The sequence below is a fragment of the Triticum aestivum genome, chromosome 4A, assembly GCF_018294505.1.
Source record: "Triticum aestivum cultivar Chinese Spring chromosome 4A, IWGSC CS RefSeq v2.1, whole genome shotgun sequence".
In the NCBI taxonomy this organism is placed as follows: Eukaryota; Viridiplantae; Streptophyta; class Magnoliopsida; order Poales; family Poaceae; genus Triticum; species Triticum aestivum.
Genome location: NC_057803.1, coordinates 617,570,745 through 617,594,480, shown reverse-complemented (window position 1 = coordinate 617,594,480; position 23,736 = coordinate 617,570,745). Strand labels below are relative to the sequence as shown.

The 23,736-nt window shown below is 48.2% G+C and overlaps 1 protein-coding gene across 1 annotated transcript; it reads right to left on the bottom strand.

The window, feature by feature from the left end:
* Nucleotides 1-2,126: 2,126 nt before the first annotated feature.
* Nucleotides 2,127-3,988, bottom strand: LOC123082655 (tyrosine N-monooxygenase-like). The gene is made up of 2 exons (XM_044504951.1): nt 2,895-3,988; nt 2,127-2,765 (listed from the first exon to the last, which is right to left on the bottom strand). The coding sequence occupies exons 1-2, from the start codon at nt 3,849-3,851 to the stop codon at nt 2,127-2,129; spliced, it is 1,596 nt and encodes a 531-aa protein (XP_044360886.1). The 5' UTR covers nt 3,852-3,988.
* Between the last annotated feature and the right edge of the window lie 19,748 nt (nt 3,989-23,736).

Here is a 23,736-nt window from a genome sequence, read left to right as displayed (position 1 = left end):
GGACATGGTGTTGTCTATGTATCCACACATGTATCTGAGTTTCCTATCAATACAATTCTAGCATGGATAATAAACGATTATCATGAACAAGGAAATATAATAATAACTAATTTATTATTGCCTCTAGGGCATATTTCCAACACTCCTAGGGCCGGCGCCCCTAGGGACCCTATATATAGTGGGGGGAGGGAGGGCAGCCGCACCCTAGCCCCTGGTGCCTCCCTCTCCCTCCCGTGACACCTCTCCTTCTCGTAGTGCTCGGCGAAGCCCTGCCGAGATCGCCATAGTTTCCACCACCACGCCGTTGTGCTGCTAGATCTCCATCAACCTCTCCTTCCCCCTTGCTGGATCAAGTTGGAGGAGACGTCTTCCAACCGTACGTGTGTTGAACGCGGAGGTGCCGTCCGTTCGGCGCTAGGTCATCGGTGATTTGGATCACGACGAGTACGACTCCATCAACCCCGTTCTCTTGAACGCTTCCGCGCGCGATCTACAAGGGTATGTAGATGCACCCTTCTCTCCCTCGTTGCTAGATGACTCCATAGATTGATCTTGGTGATGCATAGAAAATATTAAAATTCTGCTACGTTCCCCAACAAAAACTTGGGGAGATGCTGGATCCACTTGAAACCAAGCAAATCTATGGATCAAATCCAACAAAACTTCGTCAAACCAACAAATCACAAAAAATTGGGGCTATTTTTGGTGGGGATTTTCGAAATTGGGGAAGAACACAACAAAATTAGGCTAGAAAACAACGAGGGGAGGCTCCGAAATCGTGATCAACATGGCTCATGATATCAAGATGATGTAGGGTAGAACCCTAATCGGTCGATCTTTCACGAAAGGAGCGGATCCCGCGAAGAACACGAGGAACACGAGAGGGAAAAGAGAGAAAACACAAGGGGAAACACAAGAGGAACACTCAAACTAGCAACAACAAGTTACACATGTGCTAGATCCTCGAATACATAAGAGAAGATACACGATCTAAAGTCAACAACGGACGATACACGGTAACCGGTCTTCTCCGTGAGGAGGTCTTGAGTTCTTCCCTAAAGAGGGGTCTTGACTCCGCTTGGGGGATCTTCTCCGGTGGAGGCTCGAATCTCCGAGGAGAAGGTAACCAAGTGGATGAGAAAAGCTCTCACACAAAATATGAGCTAATCCTTTGCTAACCCTCAAATGGTGGAGGTGGAGGAGTATATATAGTCTAGGGCCACGAAGGGGTAAGTGAAGGGGTACATGGGTTGCGGCCCAACACATGGCAGCGCACAGGCGCCGGTCACCCGACAGGTACCGGACATCCGGTGGCTCGCGAGGGTCCGGTCGTCCTGTACTTGTCAGACGTCCGGCGTTTTGTCTCGGTTGAGGTGGCGCTGGATTTCCGGGGACGGTCGGACGTCCGGACGCTGGAGTGTGTCGGACGTCCGCTCATTTTGGCTCGGGTGCGGGGTCACCGGTCGTCCAGTCCGGGCCGGTCGTCCGGTGGGTCTTCAGGCGTTGGACGTCCGGTCCCGACCGGTCGTCCGGTGGCTGGAGCTTCTTCTCTTGGTCCTTGTACTTGGCGTCCTCGCTAGCTCGTCCGTTGGATGTGGTGGCTCCTTGGCTTTCCTCTATGTACCTGATCATGCATAGCACACACGTTGGAGGTAGTAGCCATGTCTCATATGTAGAAAGTGAAAGTTCGAAGAGGAGCGAGTTCACCTTGTGTCCAATGGTGTATAGTCGAGGTCTCATCTTATGTATCCTTGGGGCTTGGAGAGTAGTCGGAGTGTACATAAGGATGAACACTCATGGTGACAATCAATTGAGCTATATTATTTTCAAGTGGTCGAGGTCTCATCTTATGTATCCTTGGGGCTTGGAGAGTAGTCGGAGTGTACATAAGGATGAACATTCATGGAGAGTAGTCGAGGTCTCATCTTATGTATCAAGTGGGATGCTCCGCATCAATGGCTATCAATGAAAATGATTATTTTCAAGCCAACTGGGTTGTAGTCACGGCCAACAACATGTATGCACACAAACTTACTTCAGGTGGAGATCAAGGTGATCTTGGCTCACATCATGGTGACAATCAATTGAGCTATATTATTTTTCAACAATATTTTTCTGAAGATATATTAGATGGCTGCGGCATGGTAGAGGTGCACCGGCAGACGCGGCTGAGCATACATCATCAATGGCTTGGCCAGGAACACATCATGATCTGACTCGCTGAGATCTATAGCCGCCAATCCAACTGGCTTGCTCCAAGTGAACCCTTGCAGAAGCCTGCCGAAGAGCATCATGCACATTGCCGTCCCAAGCGATGTCGCCACGCACCCACGACGGCCGGTGCTGAAAGAGATGAACCTCAGCTCGTTCTCTGTGAGTGCCACATCATCCGTGGTCATATTAATGTGGCGCTCTGGTATGAAGCGGAGCGGCTCATCCCAGATGGTTGGGTTCCTGCCGAGTCCAGTGCGGCTGAGGATGACATGGCTTCCCTTGGGTATGTGGTAATCGGCAACGTTGGTGTCGGCGAGTGCGACATGCGGCACGTTGAAAGGTGCAACAGGGTGCAGCCGGAATGTTTCTCGGATGCACGCCTTAATGTAGCTGAGTTGGGGGATATCTGACTCCTGCATCAGCCGCTCCCAGCCCACCACGCGGTCCATCTCCTCCATCGCCTTCGCCATCACCTCCGGCGCGTTTGCCATCTCTGCAAGGGCCCACTCCACCGCGTTTGATGGGTTATCAACGGCTGCAAAGGTTATGTCCTGCATGCACATGCCACGTATGCAACACATTAGTTGGCCAGTCCACTTTCTTTGCACCTTGTAAATGTTTGACATGCGTTGACCATGCATGCATATGTGACTTCATAATATTGGAAAGTGGTTACCAACCTGAGACTGTGCTTTGATCTCCTCGATGGTGAGCAGCGGCTTCCCCTCGGCGTCTTTGAGCGTGATGAGCACGTCCAGGAAGTCATCAAGCTCCTTCTTCTCGCCGGACTTCCACTGCCCCCATCGCTCGTCGATGACGGCGTCGTGCAGCCGGTTCAGGGTTGCGTTGGCCTCCTTGACCATCTTCTCATGGCCGTCGAGGTCGAAGCCGCGCAGCCAGGGAAGGTAGTCGGAGACGCAGAAGGCGTAGAGGAGCCCGAGGGAGGTGAACAAGGCGTCCATGTGCTCTACCTCCAAGGGCCCGGGCCCGCCATCGCGGCGTCCGGGCTCACCGAAGTATCGCCTGCCGAATAGGAGCCGGCGGATGACATTGCCGCAGTAGTGCCTCGCGACGTGCCTCACGTCCACCGCGCCACTGCCTGACGATGACCCCTTCGCGGCGGTGGCGAGGTTGTAGACGTAGCTGGTGAGGTTGTCGGCCTCGTCGGCGCGGCGGTCGTGGAGCCATCGGTGGCGGGAGGGGCAGATGATCTCGGAGGTGAGCACCCGCCGCATCTTCCTCCACTGGTCCCCAAACGGCGACAACACGGCGTTCTTGTATCCGCGGCTGAAGGCGGCGGAAGCGAAGGTTAGCGGGCGGGAGGCGAAGGTGGCGTCCTGCTTCCTGAGCACCTCGCGGGCGATGGTGGGGCAGGTGATGGCGACGACGTGGACGCCGCCGAGGCGGACGCAGGTGATGTCGGTGCCCATCTCCTCCATCATCCGGTGGATCCACCGGAACGCGGGCTTGTTGAGCATCATCTCCGGCAAGCTGCCAACCACCGGCCACGGCGCAGGGCCCGGCGGGAGCGGGAGCGTGTGCGGCTTGCTGGTCTTGCGCCTGAGCCGGAGGACGAGGTAGATGAAGGCGAGCAATAGCACCAGCATTGTGGAGGCTCCCAGCTGCTCCATTGCCATGCTAGCTAGCTCTGTAAGTTGGAGCAAAGCAACTAGCACGCACGGAGGGATATATTGGACGCAGAGATCAGAACAGTGGTGGCCACAAGATCAGACACAGCTACGACGCGCATGCACATCGTAAACGCGCTATCCCAGGGTGGGATGGGTGGGAGAGCTGTAGAAGAAGGTTCTCAAAGAGAGACAGCAATATATGCTAGCTAGGTTTCTCACTCTGATTGCAAGTTTACACCGTACCCCATGAGACATTAGGGAATACATTAAGTGCAGTGTGCCTCCAAGAGAAGGGACAGCTAAGCATAGAACGGGAAACAGGCGTGCAGGGTGGCTAGGATCGAAGACGCTCAAAAGTGACAACGTACGCTCAAACGTCACAAGATGTGTACTGCTCCGACAAGCTTAGCTTGCTCCGGACGTACTTATAGAGCATCTCCAATAGATGGTCAAAATATATCATAAAAAATGGTTTTTACACAATAAAAAATGTCCAACTCCAACACATGCATGATGTAAAAATAGCTAGTGCTCCAACGGGTGATGTAAAATTGAAGATGATGACGACGGGCGTCAACGGCTCCTCCACCATGGTTGGCACCGTGAGGGGAGGTGGTGGGGGAGGAGGCGTGGCAGGAGCAGCAGCCGCGGGCGATGACGTCGAAGCAGCAGCAGCTGCGGCCGCCTTCATCTTCTTCTCTTGGGACGAAGCCACGACGGGGTCGGAGGAGGCGTCCTTGGGGATCCGGTGGCGGCAGGTGGGCGGCCTTCTTCCTCGCCAGTGGTACCATTCCAGCGGCGGCGGCGGCGGGACATAGGACAACAAATCCATCGCGCCGATTTGGGGCAAGCATGGCCGTGGCGGTCGCGGCATGACCGGCGGTACACGCGGAAGCGGCCATTGTGAGGAGCGTCGAAGCGGTGTTAGCAGCCGTGGAGTTGGGGGAGGCGTCGATGGGGATCCGGCGGCGCCAGATGGGAAGTCAGGCGTGGGGTGGGAATTTTACACGAGAGGTCCAAGTGAGGCAAATTTGCATCACCAAGTGATGTAGTTTACATCTAGAGCAAAAGCAGAGTTTTTTTTTTACATCTACATTATCTGTTGAAGCATTGTTTTTGGTCTTCATGATGTAAAATTGGACTATTTTTACATCTATATCACTTATTGGAGATGTTCTTATTGATCTACTATACCTAGCTAGAGGCTGCTCGATGCATGCATGCACGCATCAGCCCTATCACCATCCTAGCTAGCTAGTACTAGTGTACCACCCTGATCACCTTCATGGTCCACGCATGACGCGTACATCCACGGACCCACTCGCACGACATGGCCGGCCGGGAGCAATGTATTTTGTATGCTGCACCATTGGTTATGAGAACAGTTAATTAAATTGATATGGGAGTTTCTCCTCAATTTGTCCATATGGACGTATGGCGTGCGCTAAGCCTTTGTCATCTTCCGTGCGTCCGGTACGGGCGTAGCACTGTCCACAGTACGTACGAAGCGATATACACATGGATTGGTTACAGGCCACCACCGTGGCGGGATGGACGGACGACAACTGGATTAAAATCCGCAAGATCGATGATCGTGGACAGCAGCCAGCAGGATAGACGTAAAGTACGTACGTTTTTTTAGCGGTAAACTAACTTTATTACTCAATTGCCAGGTTTACATCTATATATATATATACCTACTATTAAAGGGAGGTGATATTCTTAGTTTCGTCCCACTTCAATTAATTTCATTTACACTATTTGGTTTCGTTACTTGCCATCCATTTTGGCCCAACGAAGAAAGCCCACCTAACAGCGCATTGTGGCCTAGGTCCAGAGAGCTGGCAAAAAATAAAATAGCCAATGGCAGGGTTCGATCCCATAACCTACGAACCGGCCAGCAAAGTTTGTTAAACTGACCCAGCTAGAGATATACCTATACCTACCTACTATTAAAGGGAGGTGATATTCTTGGTTTCGTCCCGCTTTGTTTGGTCCCGCTTCAATTAATTTCACTTATGCTATTTAGTTTCGTTACTTATCACCCATTTTGGCCCAACGAAGGGAGCCCACCTGACGGTGCATTGTGGCCCAGGTCCGGAGAGCTAGCAAAAAATAAATAGCCGATGGCAGGGTTCAATCTTAGAACCCGCGAACCGGCCACACACAGTTTGTTCAACTGACACAGGTAGAGATATGAGAGGATTTTCTTTCTCTCGTTGCAATGCACGGGCCTTTTTCCTAGTGAATTGCAAAAGGGTCGTGGGGTGAACCCAGCCACACATGACTCAAGATGGCAACGGGGACGAGGATCATCGGGGGGCACGCCACCATCCTCGCCCCGATACCCGCTAATACACGTCCCTGCTAGCCCAACCAACCTTGGCGGGGGGGGGGGGGGGGGGGGGGGGGACAATCCCCATCCCCGCTAACAACGGGTACCCGATCCCCATGGAGACCAACAACAGTAAAAGAGGAGCACAAACCACAATATTTTTTTGACAGATTCAATCATCCGTTATAGCAACAAAACATCAATACATTGGCATAACAAACCAAAATAATTTTTGTAGCAATCTTCCCGTACAGAAGCACAAACACATTACACAGCAGTAAATTAGCAGCACAAACACAATAATTTTGACAAATTTAATTATCCCATGTCTGACCATAATAAGTTTGACAGATTCAACCATCTCAACTCAAGTCTAACCACATAATTGATAAACTGGAAGTACGATTGGCACAAACGACAACACTTTGTACGATTACAAGCCGAAAGTTCTAATTCTTAACATAACACAAGCATGGTAAGCAGAATAAATGAAATGAAGACTTGAAGAGCCCATCACAGTAGCTCCTCGGTCCTCCATTTTATTCATTCATGACTCCATGGAAGAAAGCAACAAGCCTAATAGTTATTGCAAGTGGAGAGTTCCTCATCCTGATCATGGAAATAGTACAAGATAATTTAGAAAGTTGCATGAAATCAAGACATAAGATTGAAAGTTGCATGTGCTAGTTGCAAATGAAATCAAGACATAAGATGAGATTGAGAATGTCAAGTTACCATTGGTTCGTCCTCATCATCAAGACAAGTTTGAAACTCAGTAGACAGTGATGAATTGTTCTCACCTAAAATTGCAAAGAATGTAAAATTAGATGGCAGTAGTGTAACTGATTTAGGTATATATTCTAGTAAATTATCTAAGTAAAAATAAGTAGTGTAACAACAACACAATAGCAGTAAAATAGGAGCAAAAGAGCAACATTTGAATTGTCTTGCCTAGCATGTCAGCATTAGACCAAGCCTGCATACACATTATAGCTTCAACCATCTTTGGTGCAAGCCTACTGCGGTGAGGGCTAAGGATTCTACCACTTGTAGAGAATGCAGATTCCGATGCTACTGTTGTGACCGGAATAGGCAAGATGTCATGAGCAATAAGCTGTAGAGTTGGATATTTTATCCCCCCAAACTTCCACCAATTGATGATATCAAAATCAAGTGTTCTTGGCAAAACTGGCTCTTCGAAATACATGTCTAGCTCTGTATGAACCAGGAAAGATGAAGCAGTAGGTTGTGAAGACATGTACTGTTCAAATATGTCAAAAACTTCTTCCTGTGAAGCTGAAGAAGTGGGTTGTGAACCACTAGCAACATTTGATGTTCCCGCAGAAGAGGCATCTTGGTATTGAACCAACAGTTCTCGGAGCAATTGCTTCACGCGCGCAACCTCTTGAATTGCAGCCTCAGGTCCATAGAGAGGACCGTACAAAGCCTGCACCATATGGAGTTTGTACCTTGGGTCAAGAACAGTGGCAATAGCCATCAGACCATGGATATATCCAGTACTTCTGAAACTTCTTTTTCATCTCCTCGGACATTTGTTGCATCGGTTCGTCCTTCTTTTTCATCTCATCGGGCATATATTGCAACAGCTCATAATCAGGTGTAGTCCATTTGCGAATTGCTAACTTAATACGACAAACATTAGGGAGGAACATATTTGCTGTAGCATAACTAGTTCCTGACCATAAGGTAGTGACATCATAGAATAATTTGAGCCTAACAATCATCTCTTTGGCAAAATCCCAATCAGCAGTTGTTGGACAGCAATTAAAAAGCCTTTCACGCAGACTAAGACGATCAAAAACATCCCTATACAGCACATCAATACTAAGCATTATGTATGTGGAGTTCCACCTAGTTTTACAATCAAGGTTCAATCTCCTAGAGTACTCAATGTTCATCAAGCGACAAGTTTTTTCGAACTTCTCATGTCTTTTTGGAGTTGTTGACCAAACCCCACACTATCCCGCACCCTCTCAATACCATCCCCCAAAACAACAAGCCCATCTTTCACAATTAGATTTAATATGTGAGCACAACACCGCATATGCAACAGTTTACCACCTAGCATGAGAGAGGAGGAGTCTAACTTATCTAGGAGATCTTCCACTCCCTTGTCGTTGGTTGTTAAGTTATCAAGAGTAATGGTTGATATCTTTTTCTCAAGATGATACTCTACCAGAACTTCATGTAGAACATCACAAATCACTTCAGATGTATGTGGTGCTGGTACATATACAAACCTGCAAAATTATAAGTTATTGGGTTAGAAAGCATGAATAAGAGCAAAGGTATTCAGACATGCAGTAAGATAGGAGCAATGGTATTGTACCTTAGAAGGAATGACTTCAGATTCCAAGAACCATCAATGTAGTGACTTGTTACAGCCATGTATCCTCTCTTTTGATGTCCAACGGTCCACATATGCGAAGTCACAGCAACTCTATTCTTGAAGTTTGCAAAGTACTTGATCAACTTATCTCTTTGCCCTTCATGCATTTCTACAATATCTTTCCGGATGGTATTCCTACACACAACCTTGAACATAGGCTACAACATAGCACAAAACTTTCTAAAACCTACATGATCTACCATAGCAAGTGGGTCCTCATGACAACATATCATCAAAGCAAGTTCTTTCCTACATAGTTCTTGATCAAATATGTAATTCTCCACATTCACTTTCCCATCTTCTGCCTTGGTCAGTTTCAGCTCTGCTTGCTTCCAGGCTGTTGTGGTCTGCCTAAAAGCACATGTTGTCAAATGCGCGTGAAGATGTGATGTTCCATCCTTTGTTTCTCCTACAAGCTTACTATGGCACCACTCATATTCAGCCTTCCATTTTCCGTTCACAAGAACCCTCTCAAATTCATCCCACACCTTAGACATGAGCCTTCTTTTCACACCAGCCAACTTGTGTGCATCCTGTGGTTTAGTTGCTCTTGTTGTTTTAGATGGCACCTCCAGGTCAACAGATTCAGCTGGCGTTGTATTGGCACTAGAGCTTGGCGTTGGAGTGGGAGCTGCACTTGAGGCTTGTGTATCTCCATTCGCAGCCAATGCAGTTGCATCTGATTGTGTTGGACTTAATGCCATTGTTGATCCAAACAAGTAGTCCTAAAACAAAGGCACACAACAAAATATTTAGAGAAGTTTGACATAGATAAGCAACACAATAATCAAGAATAAAAAGGATATGTGGACTGTTGGAATAAATATAAAACGATCACAATAGTCACAATAATCGGGAAGCATACACATTCAACAGCAATATCACATTACAATATATTTAGATAAGAAGGATATGTGGAGTGGAGAGGTGGAGCGACCGAGCGGGTTTAGGGTTTGCTTGTATATATATTTGGTGGTTTGTTTCACTGACAGGTGGAGTCCAGGGTATCCATGGAGGCTCCATGGAGCCAGTTTGCCCCCCATCCCCGCCCCGGTTGCTTCTCGGGTACCCGCCCTGTTATACACATGGTGGAATTTTGACCCCCATCACCGCTTCTTAACGGGTAAGTCCCCACGGGGAAAATTGCCATTTTGACACATGATGCCCTTCTTCTAAGGATGAAGAGAACTCTTCTAGCATAGGAGGGTCCGTAATTAGATCGAAGACCATAGCCGACGAACCAAGGTATTTGCCGTTATGATCCCGACAAATCGAGGCTGCTGCTCCCCATCTCCCATTCCTTGCGAGTCCTTCATCCACATGGATCTTTGCGACGCCTTCAGCTGGCGCCTTCCATCCTCTACTGCCTCCCGTTGTTGTGATAGTTGCTGCCCGAGGCCTGTCGCCAGATGGCATAGGCGCCCTCAAAATTTCAAGCTCCGAAATGAAGCTCTTACAAAAGAGAAAATGGCATTGTGGGCTCCCAAAGATTGCTTCATGGATAGCCTTCCGACGTGCTGTCCAAATTTCCCATAATGTATCAACACAGTTTATTAACTGAGCATGTGGCAGATTATCAAACAAAGTGAATAACCATTGCTTCGCACTCAGCTCGCTTATCGGAAATTGAGGGACACGCGAGTGCGGGGGCACCTGCTAAGCCCTGGCACCAGGGATGTTGAGGGGCCTGTGTGAGCTGTGCACTCGCACATGGCCTCCAAAATTCTGGGGCCCCCAACTAGGGTTCTTATATGTATACGTATAGTCTGAAAAGAAATCAGTTTTAGGCCAAACTTTTCCACTACTTTGCCATCGTCGCGCGGACGAGGTGGATCGATCCTAGCGATTGTAGACCAAACGACAGCCCCAGCGCAGACGAGGTGGATCGATCCTAGCGATTGTAGATGAAATGACAACCTTGGTGTAGTACGTTCCTTAACTTCCGCTTCCTATTCCTGATCACTTGGCTTTATCTTGCCTTTGCTTTGGACTAAATCGGCGGCTCGGCGGCGACTGATTTGCAGGTTGCAGCGAGGCGACGGGCAGAAGCGGAACTACAAGTGACTTTCGAGCGCCGGACGCCGCTGCGCCGGCGGCTGGCCAACACTGCTGTGGTGCCACCCAACAGGAACAGAAGACCAACTGGTGTGGTGCCCTCCCTACGCTCTACCCCTTTTCTCTAATTTTGATACAAACTACAAAGTTGTATTAATACTAGCAAACATGACCGTGCGTTGCAATGGAAGAACAAACAATAACATACGCCTCTATTTTAACATGACAACCAATGGCCATTAGGCATGAACGGCGAGCTTCAAAAACAATGAACAACATGTCCAACAATGGATCGATTGAGGGTAGGATTTTGTAGGGTGCCAATTTGAAACATGGGATGTGGTCCTGAGTCAACTTAGTTCAGTTTATAAGTTCATTCAGAAATTCAAAAGTAAAATTTGAATAAATAATATTATTAATAAATTTGGACCTGATGTCATGAGCTAAATTTAAAAGTAGCAATAGCATCAAGTAGATTAATCTGGAGTAACAGTGGCGTCAAGTAGAAATGAACATCCCATATGGTGCCAATAATAGATTTTGTGAGAGCATCAAACTATCCTATTTAGTCAATTTAAATGGATAGGAAACATATATAATAGACATTTTTAAAATACCCCATATAAAAAGTATTAATTAAGGATATATCCTGAACATAATTTTAGAAATGATTAACATGCAAGATAATAGCATATTTGGAATCTACACATTTTTGAGCGATTTCCATATATAACATGTTAAATTTGATGTTAAGATTTGAAAGATATTAATATTTTAAAAATTACTTGAATCTGCCAAAAAAACTTAAACTGAGATCAGCTGGGCCGAACTTGTAACACTGTGCAGCCCTTCTGCTAAGCAACGCTGGGGTGAGGTATTTGTATCTTACGCCAACTGAAATTTAGTGGGAGAAAGCAAAAAGAGTGGAGAGATGGGGAGTCGAATGACCGCTCCCTCTCCTCCCTCCCTGTCGTGGTTCTAAGACTGACAATAGAATAGGGGGGTAGGAATATAGAGGCAAGATCCTAGCTATGGAGGAGTTGTACACACGAGTCTTACGAGTTCAGGCCCTTCTCGGAGGAAGTAACATCCCTACGTCTCGGAGCCCGGAGGCGGTCGACTGAATATATGCGTGTGAATTACAGAAAGTGCGAATCCCTGTCCCAGAGGAGGGGGTGGCTTATATAGAGTACGCCAGGACCCCAACTCCCCTCCGTTACACAAGGTTCAATGCTCATAAAGGAGGGGCGTTACTGGTAACGTCTGCAGTAAAGTGTTGTAAATGCCCATAAAGCTATGGTTTAAGTCCTGACCGTTGCAGAGTGGAGGGTTTCTCATCTTCTGGTGGTCGAGTGTCTTCAAGGTGGTCGAGTGAGCACATCTTCACGGTCGAGTGGATGATGGTTTCTCTTCGACTGCTTCTGATTCTTTGTAGAGATGTCCTTGCGGAGGGTATGTTGGACAGATCCATGACCCTACCCTAAGTACATAGCTTCATCATTAGCCCCCGAATGGGTCAGGGTTTGAATGAGGAAGGAGTCGGGAACACTTCCGACCCATTCTTTGTGCTATGAGTATATCTTGTTCTGGAACAATGAGTTGAGGTGACGACGTCGACTCCTTTCTCAGTCGCCTTGGTCCATTCTTGGTTTTGTCGAGTGAATTTTCAAGGTAGAATTCCGAATGATGATGTAGAGGATGTTTGTCTTCAGTCTGACAGGTTGCTCTGCTCTCCGCGGATTTCGCGGGATTCGAATTTTGGGAAGTGTGCCAGACGGACGGAACCGAGGTTATCGAGACGGATTAGGCAAGTCTCCTCGATCCCCGCGCCACCTTTTTCGCCACGTACTGCGCGCGTGACTGTTGCGGGATTTGTTTAGATCATCTGGGTCCACCAGTCAGTCACTCGGGGGACGACCTTATAAAAGGCCGCGGACCAGGCCTCTGCCCCGTGCGCTCCCATTCTCTCTTCTTCTTCTCCCGATCTCTCCGCCACGCTCGCTTCCGCCCTCGTCGCCGGACTCTCGCTCGAGCTCGACTCATCGCCATGGGGAAAGAGAAGACGGTGGCACTGGAGCGCGTGAAGAAGGCGACCGCGAAGTCGAAGGGCAAGCGGACCAGCCGGGGCGGATCCTCGTCGAGATCCGGCCTGCCGCCGGGCTGGATCCAGGGCGACTGGATCCGCTCGACAATCACCCAGGACGACCTTGATGACCTGGTGGAGGGGGGACTGATCCCCCACAAGTCGGCATGGCTCCCAGGGAACGAAACCGAGCCGCAGCCAAGGGAGGGTGAGTGTGTTCTCCTCGCCACCCACGTAGATCGCGGATTCTCACTGCCTCCCCATCCTTTCTTCCGGGGTTTTTTGAATTTCTTTGGGGCTCAACTTCACTATTTCACTCCAAACACCATAGTCTATCTGGCTGCTTTCGTGTCGATGTGTGAAAATTTCTTGGGCTGTCGACCGCACTGGGGTCTTTTCAAACACATCTTCACCTGCCGCTTCTAGTCGGTCAAAAAGGCCAATCCGAGTGACGAGAGGACACAAGTGATCCAGATGTGCGGGGGTTTGGGGATCCAGATGAGGAGCAAGAGTACCTTCCCAGCCATGATCCTTCCCGACTCGATCCGGGGCTAGCAGTCGACTTGGTTCTACTGCAAGGATCAGCCGACCCCGGGTCAGTCGACTAGACTTCCTCCCTTTTCCTTGGCTCGAGTGGAGAAGCCCGCCCCCCTGAAGGTAGTTCCAAAAGAGAAGGTGCTGGTCGAGCGGGTCGTCCAACTCGTCCGCGGCGGGGTGACCGGAATGATGGGGAACGTTGCAGAAAACAAAAAATTTCCTACGGCTTCACCAAGATCCATCTAGGAGTTCATCTAGCAATGAGTGATTAGATGCATCTACATACCTTGTAGATCGCGAGCGGAAGCGTTCAAAGAACGGGGATGAGGGAGTCGTACTCGACGTGATTCGAATCACCGAAGATCCTAGCACCGAACGGACGGCACCTCCGTGTTCAACACACGTACGGAACAGCCACGTCTCCTCCTTCTTGATCCAGCAAGGGGGAAGGAGAGGTTGAGGGAGATGGCTCCAGCAGCAGCATGACGGCGTGGTGGTGATGGAGCTGCAGTACTCCGGCAGGGCTTCGCCAAGCACTATGGAGGAGGAGGTGTTGGAGAGGGAGAGGGAGGCACCAAAGATCAAAGTAAGAAGTCCTCCATCCCCCCCACTATATATAGGAGGGCCAAGGGGGGGGCGCCGGCCCTAGGAGATCTAATCTCCTAGGGGGGTGCGGCCAAGGGGAGGAATTCCTCCTCCCCAAGGCACCTAGGAGGTGCCTTCCCCTCCTAGGACTCTTCCCTCCTTGAAACCCTAGGCGCATGGGCCTCTTGGGGCTGGTGCCCTTGGCCCATGTAAGCCAAGGCGCACCCCCTACAGCCCATGTGGCCCCCCGGGGCAGGTGGCCCCACCCGGTGGACCCCCGGGACCCTTCCGGTGGTCCCGGTACAATACCGGTGACCCCGAAACTTGTCCCGATGGCCGAAACAGGACTTGCCATATATAATTCTTTACCTCCGGACCATTTCGGAACTCCTCGTGACGTCCGGGATCTCATCCGGGACTCCGAACAACATTCGGGTTACTGCATATACATATCCCTACAACCCTAGCGTCACGGAACCTTAAGTGTGTAGACCCTACGGGTTCGGGAGACATGTAGACATGACCGAGATCGCTCTCCGGTCAATAACCAACAGCGGGATCTGGATACCCATGTTGGCTCCCACATGCTCCTCGATGATCTCATCGGATGAACCACGATGTCGAGGATTCAAGCAACCCCGTATACAATTCCCTTTGTCAATCGGTATGTTACTTGCCCGAGATCTGATCGTCGGTATCCCAATACCTCATTCAATCTCGTTACCGGCAAGTCACTTTACTTGTACCGTAATGCATGATCCCGTGACCAAACACTTGGTCACTTTGAGCTCATTATGATGATGCATTACCGAGTGGGCCCAGTGATACCTCTCCGTCATACGGAGTGACAAATCCCAGTCTTGATTCGTGTCAACCCAACAGACACTTTCGGAGATACCCGTAGTATACCTTTATAGTCACCCAGTTACGTTGTGACGTTTGGCACACCCAAAGCACTCCTATGGTATCCGAGAGTTACACGATCTCATGGTCTAAGGAAAATATACTTGACATTGGAAAATTCTAGCAAACGAACTATACGACCTTGTGCTATGTTTAGGATTGGGTCTTGTCCATCACATCATTCTCCTAATGATGTGATCTCGTTATCAATGACATCCAATGTCCATAGTCAGGAAACCATGACTATCTGTTGATCAACAAGCTAGTCAACTAGAGGCTTACTAGGGACATGTTGGTGTCTATTATTCACACATGTATTACGATTTCCGGATAACACAATTATAGCATGAATAAAGACAATTATCATGAACAATGAAATATAATAATAATGCTTTTATTATTGCCTCTAGGGCATATTTCCAACAGTCTCCCACTTGCACTAGAGTCAATAATCTAGTTACATTGTGATGAATCGAACACCCATGGAATTCTGGTGTTGATCATGTTTTGCTCTAGGGAGAGGTTTAGTCAACGGATCTGCTACATTCAGGTCCGTGTGTACTTTACAAATATCTATGTCTCCATCTTGAACATTTTCACGAATGGAGTTGAAGCGACGCTTGATGTGCCTTGTCTTCTTGTGAAACCTGGGCTCCTTGGCAAGTGCAATAGCTCCAGTGTTGTCACAGAAGAGCTTGATCGGCCCCGACGCATTGGGTATGACTCCTAGGTCGGTGATGAACTCCTTCACCCAAATTGCTTCATGTGCTGCCTCCAAGGCTGCCATGTACTCCGCTTCACATGTAGATCCCGCCATGACGCTCTACTTGCAACTGCACCAGCTTACTGCCCCACCATTCAAAATATACACGTATCCGGTTTGTGACTTAGAGTCATCCAGATCTGTGTCGAAGCTAGCGTCGACGTAACCTTTTACGACGAGCTCTTCGTCACCTTCATAAACGAGAAACATTTCCTTAGTCTTTTTCAGGTACTTCAGGATATTCTTGACCGTTGTCCAGTGTTCCTTGCCGGGATTACTTTGGTACCTTCCTACCAAACTCACAGCAAGGTTTACATCAGGTCTGGTACACAGCATGGCATACATAATAGAACCTATGGCTGAGGCATAGGGGATGACACTCATCTCTTCTATATCTTCTGCCGTGGTCGGACATTGAGCTGAGCTCAATTTCACACCTTGCAACACAGGCAAGAACCCCTTCTTAGACTGATCCATATTGAACTTCTTATTTATCTTATCAAGGTATGTGCTTTGTGAAAGACCTATGAGGCGTCTTGATCTGTCTCTACAGATCTTGATGCCTAATATATAAGCAGCTTCTCCAAGGTCCTTCATTGAAAAACTCTTATTCAAGTAGGCCTTAATGCTGTCCAAGAGTTCTATATCATTTCCCATCAAAAGTATGTCATCTACATATAATATGAGAAATGCTACAGAGCTCCCACTCACTTTCTTGTAAACGCAGGCTTCTCCATAAGTCTGCGTAAACCCAAACGCTTTGATCATCTCATCAAAGCGAATGTTCCAACTCCGAGACGCTTGCACCAGCCCATAAATCGAACGTTGGAGCTTGCATACCTTGTCAGCATTCTTAGGATCGATAAAACCTTCCGGTTGCATCATATACAATTCTTCCTTAAGGAAACCATTAAGGAATGCCGTTTTGACGTCCATTTGCCATATTTCATAATCATAGAATGCGGCAATCGCTAACATGATTCGGACGGACTTTAACTTTGCTACCGGTGAGAAAGTCTCATCGTAGTCAATCCCTTGAACTTGTCGATAACCCTTAGCGACAAGCCGAGCTTTATAGATGGTCACATTACCATCCGCGTCTGTCTTCTTCTTAAAGATCCATTTATTTTCTATGGCTCGCCGCTCAACGGGCAAGTCAGTCAAAGTCCATACTTCGTTTTCATACATGGATCCTATCTCGGATTTCATGGCTTCTAGCCATTTGTCGGAATCTGGGCCTGCCATCGCTTCTTCATAGCTCGAAGGTTCACCGTTTTCTAACAACATGATTTGCAAGACAGGGTTGTCGTACCACTCTGGAGCGGAACGTGTCCTTGTGGACCTACGAATTTTAGTAGGAGCTTGATCTGAAGTATCTTGATCATCATCATTAACTTCCTCTCTAGTCGGTGCAGGCACCTCAGGAACATTTTCTTGAGTTGCGCCTTTCTCCGGTTCAAGAGGTAATACTTCATCAAGTTCTACTTTCCTCCCACTTACTTCTTTCGAGAGAAACTCTTTCTACAGAAAGGATCCATTCTTGGCAACAAAGATCTTGCCTTCGGATCTGAGGTAGAAGGTATACCCAATAGTTTCTTTAGGGTATCCTATGAAGACGCATTTTTCCGATTTGGGTTCGAGCTTTTCAGGTTGAAGTTTCTTGACATAAGCATCGCATCCCCAAACTTTTAGAAACGACAGCTTAGGTTTCTTCCCAAACCATAATTCAAACGGTGTCGTCTCAACGGATTTCGACGGAGCCCTATTTAAAGTGAATGCGGCAGTCTCTAAAGCATAGCCCCAAAAATATAACGGTAAATCGGCAAGAGACATCATAGATCGCACCATATCCAATAGAGTGCGATTACGACGTTCGGACACACCATTACGCTGAGGTGTTCCAGGCGGCGTGGGTTGTGAAACTATTCCACATTTTCTGAAGTGTGTGCCAAACTCGTGACTCAAGTATTCTCCTCCACGATCTGATCGTAGGAACTTGATTTTCCTGTCACGTTGATTCTCAACCTCACTCTGAAATTCCTTGAACTTTTCAAAGGTTTCAGACTTGTGTTTCATTAAGTAGACATACCCATATCTACTCAAGTCATCAGTGAGGGTGAGAACATAATGATAGCCACCGCGAGCTTCAACACTCATTGGACCGCACACATCAGTATGTATGATTTCCAGTAAGTTGGTTGCTCGCTCCATTGTTCCTGAGAACGGAGTCTTGATCATTTTACCCATGAGGCATGGTTCGCACGTGTCAAATGATTCATAATCAAGAGACTCTAAAAGTCCATCAGTATGGAGCTTCTTCATGCGTTTGACACCTATGTGACCAAGGCGGCAGTGCCACAAGTATGTGGGACTATCATTATCAATCTTACATCTTTTGGTACTCACACTATGAATATGTGTAGCATTACGCTTGAGATTCATTAAGAATAAACCATTCACCATTGGAGCATGACCATAAAACATATCTCTCACATAAATAGAACAACCATTATTCTCGGATTTAAATGAGTAGCCATCTCGTATTAAACGAGATCCTGATACAATGTTCATGCTCAAACTTGGCACTAAATAACAATTATTGAGGTTCAAAACTAATCCCGTAGGTAAATGTAGAGGTAGTGTGCCGACGGCGATCACATCGACCTTGGAACCATTCCCGACGCGCATCGTCACCTCGTCCTTCGCCAGTCTCCGCTTATTCCGCAGCTCCTGCTTTGAGTTACAAATGTGAGCAACTGCACCGGTATCAAATAACCAGGAGCTACTACGAGTACTGGTAAGGTACACATCAATTACATGTATATCGCATATACCTTTCGTTTTGCCGGCCTTCTTGTCCGCTAAGTATTTGGGGCAGTTCCGCTTCCAGTGACCACTTTCCTTGCAATAAAAGCACTCAGTCTCGGGCTTGGGTCCATTCTTTGGCTTCTTCCTGGCAGCTTGCTTGCCGGGCACGACAACTCCCTTGCCGTCTTTCTTGAAGGTTTTCTTACCCTTGCCTTTCTTGAACTTAGTGGTTTTATTGACCATCAACACTTGATGTTCCTTCTTGACTTCTACCTCTGCTGATTTCAGCATAGCAAATACTTCAGGAATGGTCTTTTCCATCCCCTGCATATTGAAGTTCATCACAAAGCTCTTGTAGCTCGGTGGAAGCGACTGAAGGATTCTGTCAATGACCGCGTCATCCGGGAGATTAACTCCCAGCTGAGTCAAGCGGTTATGTAACTCAGACATAGTGAGTATGTGCTCACTGACAGAACTATTTTCCTCCATCTTACAGCTGAAGAATTTGTCGGAGACTTCATATCTCTCGACCCGGGCATGAGCTTGAAAAACCATTTTCAGCTCTTCGAACATCTCATATGCTCCATGTCTCTCAAAATGCTTTTGGAGCCCCGGCTCTAAGCTGTAAAGCATGCCGCACTGAATGAGGGAGTAGTCATCGGTACGTGCCTGCCAAGCGTTCATAACATCTTGTTCTGCAGGGAGAACAGGTGCATCACCTAGCAGTGCTTGTAGGACATAATATTTCTTGGCAGCTATGAGGATGATCCTCAGGTTCCGGACCCAGTCCGTGTAGTTGCTGCCATCATCTTTCAGCTTGGTTTTCTCTAGGAACGCGTTGAAGTTGAGGACTACGTTGGCCATTTGATCTACAAGACATATTGTAAAGATTTTAGAATAAGTTCATGATAATTAAGTTCATCTAATCAAATTATTCAATGAACTCCCACTTAGATAGACATCCCTCCTGTCATCTAAGTATAACATGATTCGAGTTAACTAGGCCGTGTCCGATCATCACGTGAGACGGACTAGTCAACGTCGGTGAACATCTTCATGTTGACCGTATCTTCTATATGACTCATGCTCGACCTTTCGGTCTTCTGTGTTCCGAGGCCATGTCTGTACACATGCTAGGCTCGTCAAGTCAACCTAAGTGTTTGCATGTGTAAATCTTTCTTACACCCGTTGTATGTGAACGTTAGAATCTATCACACCCGATCATCACGTGGTGCTTCGAAACAACGAACTGTCGCAACGGTGCACAGTTAGGGGGAACACTTTCTTGAAATTATTACGAGGGATCATCTTATTTACTACCGTCGTTCTAAGCAAACAAGATGCAAAACATGATGAACATCGCATGCAATCAAATAATAATAGTGACATGATATGGCCAATATCACATAGCTCCTTTGATCTCCATCTTGGGGCTCCATGATCATCTTGTCACCGGCATGACACCATGATCTCCATCATCATGATCTCCATCATTGTGTCTCCATGAAGTTGCTCGCCAACTATTACTTCTACTACTATGGCTAACGCGTTTAGCAATAAAGTAAAGTAATTTACATGGCGTTTCTCAATGACACGCAGGTCATACAAAAAATAAAGACAACTCCTATGGCTCCTGCCGGTTGTCATACTCATCGACATGCAAGTCGTGATTCCTATTACAATAGCATGAACATCTCATACATCACATATAGATCATTCATCATTCATCACAACTTTGGCCATATCATATCACAAAGCACTTGCTGCAAAAACAAGTTAGACGTCCTCTAATTGTTGTTGCAAGTTTTTACGTGGCTGAAGTAGGGTTCTAGCAAGAACGTTTTCTTACCTACGTGAAAGCCACAACGTGATTTTTCAACTTCTATTTACCCTTCATAAGGACCCTTTTCATCGAATCCGCTCCAACTAAAGTAGGAGAGACAGACACCCGCCAGCCACCTTATGCAACTTGTGCATGTTAGTCGGTGGAACCGGTCTCACGTAAGCGTACGTGTAAGATTGGTCCGGGCCGCTTCATCCCACAATACCGTTGAAGCAAGATAAGACTAGTAGCGGCAAGAAAGTTGACAACATCAACGCCCACAACAAATTGTGTTCTACTCGTGCAAGAGAACTACGCATAGACCTAGCTCATGATGCCACTGATGGGGAACGTTGCAGAAAACAATAATTTTCCTATGGTTTCACCAAGATCCATCTAGGAGTTCATCTAGCAACGAGTGATTAGATGCATCTACATACCTTGTAGATCGCGAGCGGAAGCGTTCAAAGAACGGGGATGAGGGAGTCGTACTCGACGTGATTCGAATCACCGAAGATCCTAGCACCGAACGGACGGCACCTCCGTGTTCAACACACGTACGGAACAGCCACGTCTCCTCCTTCTTGATCCAGCAAGGGGGAAGGAGAGGTTGAGGGAGATGGCTCCAGCAGCAGCACGACGGCGTGGTGGTGATGGAGCTGCAGTACTCTGGCAGGGCTTCGCCAAGCACTATGGAGGAGGAGATGTTGGAGAGGGAGAGGGAGGCACCAAAGATCAAAGTAAGAAGTCCTCCATCCCCTCCCCCCCACTATATATAGGAGGGCCAAGGGGGGGGGGGCTCCGGCCCTAGGAGATCTAATCTCCTAGGGGGGTGCGGCCACGGGGAGGAATCCCTCCTCCCCAAGGCACCTAGGAGGTGCCTTCCCCTCCTAGGACTCTTCCCTCCTTGAAACCCTAGGCGCATGGGCCTCTTAGGGCTGGTGCCCTTGGCCCATGTAGGCCAAGGCGCACCCCCTACAGCCCATGTGGCCCCCCGGGGCAGGTGGCCCCACCCGGTGGACCCCCGGGACCCTTCCGGTGGTCCCGGTACAATACCGGTGACCCCGAAACTTGTCCCGATGGCCGAAACAGGACTTGCCATATATAATTCTTTACCTCTGGACCATTCCGGAACTCCTCGTGACGTCCGGGATCTCATCCGGGACTCCGAACAACGTTCGAGTTACTGCATATACATATCCCTACAACCCTGGCGTCACCGAACCTTAAGTGTGTAGACCCTACGGGTTCGGGAGACATGTAGACATGACCGAGATCGCTCTCTGGTCAATAACCAACAGCGGGATCTGGATACCCATGTTGGCTCCCACATGCTCCTCGATGATCTCATCGGATGAACCACGATGTCGAGGATTCAAGCAACCCCGTATACAATTCCCTTTGTCAATCGGTATGTTACTTGCCCGAGATCTGATCGTCGGTATCCCAATACCTCGTTCAATCTCGTTACCGGCAAGTCACTTTACTCGTACCGTAATGCATGATCCCGTGACCAAACACTTGGACACTTTGAGCTCATTATGATGATGCATTACCGAGTGGGCCCAGTGATACCTCTCCGTCATACGGAGTGACAAATCCCAGTCTTGATTCGTGTCAACCCAACAGACACTTTCGGAGATACCCGTAGTATACCTTTATAGTCACCCAGTTACGTTGTGACATTTGGCACACCCAAAGCACTCCTACGGTATCCGGGAGTTACACGATCTCATGGTCTAAGGAAAAGATACTTGACATTGGAAAACTCTAGCAAACGAACTATACGACCTTGTGCTATGTTTAGGATTGGGTCTTGTCCATCACATCATTCTCCTAATGATGTGATCTCGTTATCAATGACATCCAATGTCCATAGTCAGGAAACCATGACTATCTGTTGATCAACAAGCTAGTCAACTAGAGGCTTACTAGGGACATGTTGGTGTCTATTATTCACACATGTATTACGATTTCCGGATAACACAATTATAGCATGAATAAAGACAATTATCATGAACAAGGAAATATAATAATAATGCTTTTATTATTGCCTCTAGGGCATATTTCCAACACGGAATGGACCTGCTGGAGGTCTTTCTTAGTCGACGCATCCAACCGCTTCAGGCGCGTGATCATCCGATGTGGATGTACTATGGGCTCGAAGATTCCACTCGGATCCACCCGGAGGATGTCAGCGAGGATACCTTGGAGAAGTGGTTGATGGGGATCACCAGCAACAAAGACAACCCTCGGTGGTCTAGGAGGGTGATTCCATTCGACAACTCGCACCAGCCGGAGCAGGTATAATATTGTTTTATCAAGTATCTTTTTGATTCACCGTGTGACACCTTGTTTATGGTCGACTGAATTTCCTTTGATCGTTGTCCTTTCAGGCCCTCATCGACATGTGCTCAATGCCCAACGGAGTGCAGGAGCAAGACATCGAGGAAGAAGCGAGCGGGGGCGAGAGCGGCGAGGGGCACTCGGATGCCGAGGAGGACGAGGAGAGCGACGAATCGACTGATGACGAAGAAGTCGACTCGCCTCCTCGCAGGGAGAGGAGATCCAAACACGCTCACGACCCGGCGAGCGCTTCGGACTTGGTGGCCACGCCGATTGGACAGTCTTCGAAGCGTCCTAGGACGTCTTCCCCAACGCCGACTGAGAAGGCTCCAAAGCAGTCCAAAGTTGTGCCGCGTCCAGCGCCGAAAGCACCGAAAGCCACCTCCTCCAAACTGCCAAAAGCTTTGCCCAGGATCAAAGTGACCGTCCCTACTATCTCCGGGTAATCATCTGACTTGTCCTTTTCGTCGACTCGATTAACCGGACGTAACCGATTGAATGCGGGTATTTGTAGTGCTACTACATCAGGAACCTCTTCTCTCGACGAGGAGATGGAAGATGCGGTAACCTCCAACCCAGGTATAAACTCTTGCGATTTTGTTCTTGATTCTTTGGTCGATTGCATTCTAGTGGTTCACTTGGGGTCGAACGATCTGCCTTGCAGCTCCACCCAACGTCATCGATCTTCCAGATGACAATGAAGATGTGGCTCTTAAGCCCAGGAAGAGCAAGAAGGTAGCAGCTGGTAGGATGTCTCGGCAAGAACCAACTACGATACCTCCCGTTCCTCAGCCTGAAGACACAGGCAGGGCATCTGTGACCTTCGCTGCACCCTTGTCGAGTGAGAACTCCACACCACCGACTGCGCCTGTGATTCCTTCAGTCATCCAACTCCACGCCACGGAGCTCCAAGCCGCCGCACCTGGGTCGTCTGCTCACTTTTTCACCAGCTATCCCGTCCCGGATAACCAGTCGGAAGCAGCTGCAGAAGCCATCCAACAGGCTGACATGATGATGGAGCGGGTGAAGACGGTGCATGTGAATAGCCAGGCTGCCTACGACGCTAGTGCTGCTCTTCGGGCCAATGTCCAGGTGAGTAGACTTTCTGACTGTTTTTGTTCTATGAGGAAATGTTACTCGAAAAATCTTCTTCTACACAATCTCCTGTTGTTTGCGTCGAATTAGAGCACCCGCTAGGTGTTTTGTTGTTTTTGGTAGTTCCGCTCTTCCACTCGGTCTGGGCG

Bases quoted from the DNA above. Each gene is read 5' to 3' on its own strand.
- LOC123082655 (XM_044504951.1), bottom strand. From the start codon at position 3,851: ATGGCAATGGAGCAGCTGGGAGCCTCCACAATGCTGGTGCTATTGCTC. The intron at 2,766-2,894 runs GTTGGTAACCAC...ATGTGCATGCAG, and splicing joins AGATCAAAGCACAGTCTCAG to GACATAACCTTTGCAGCCGT.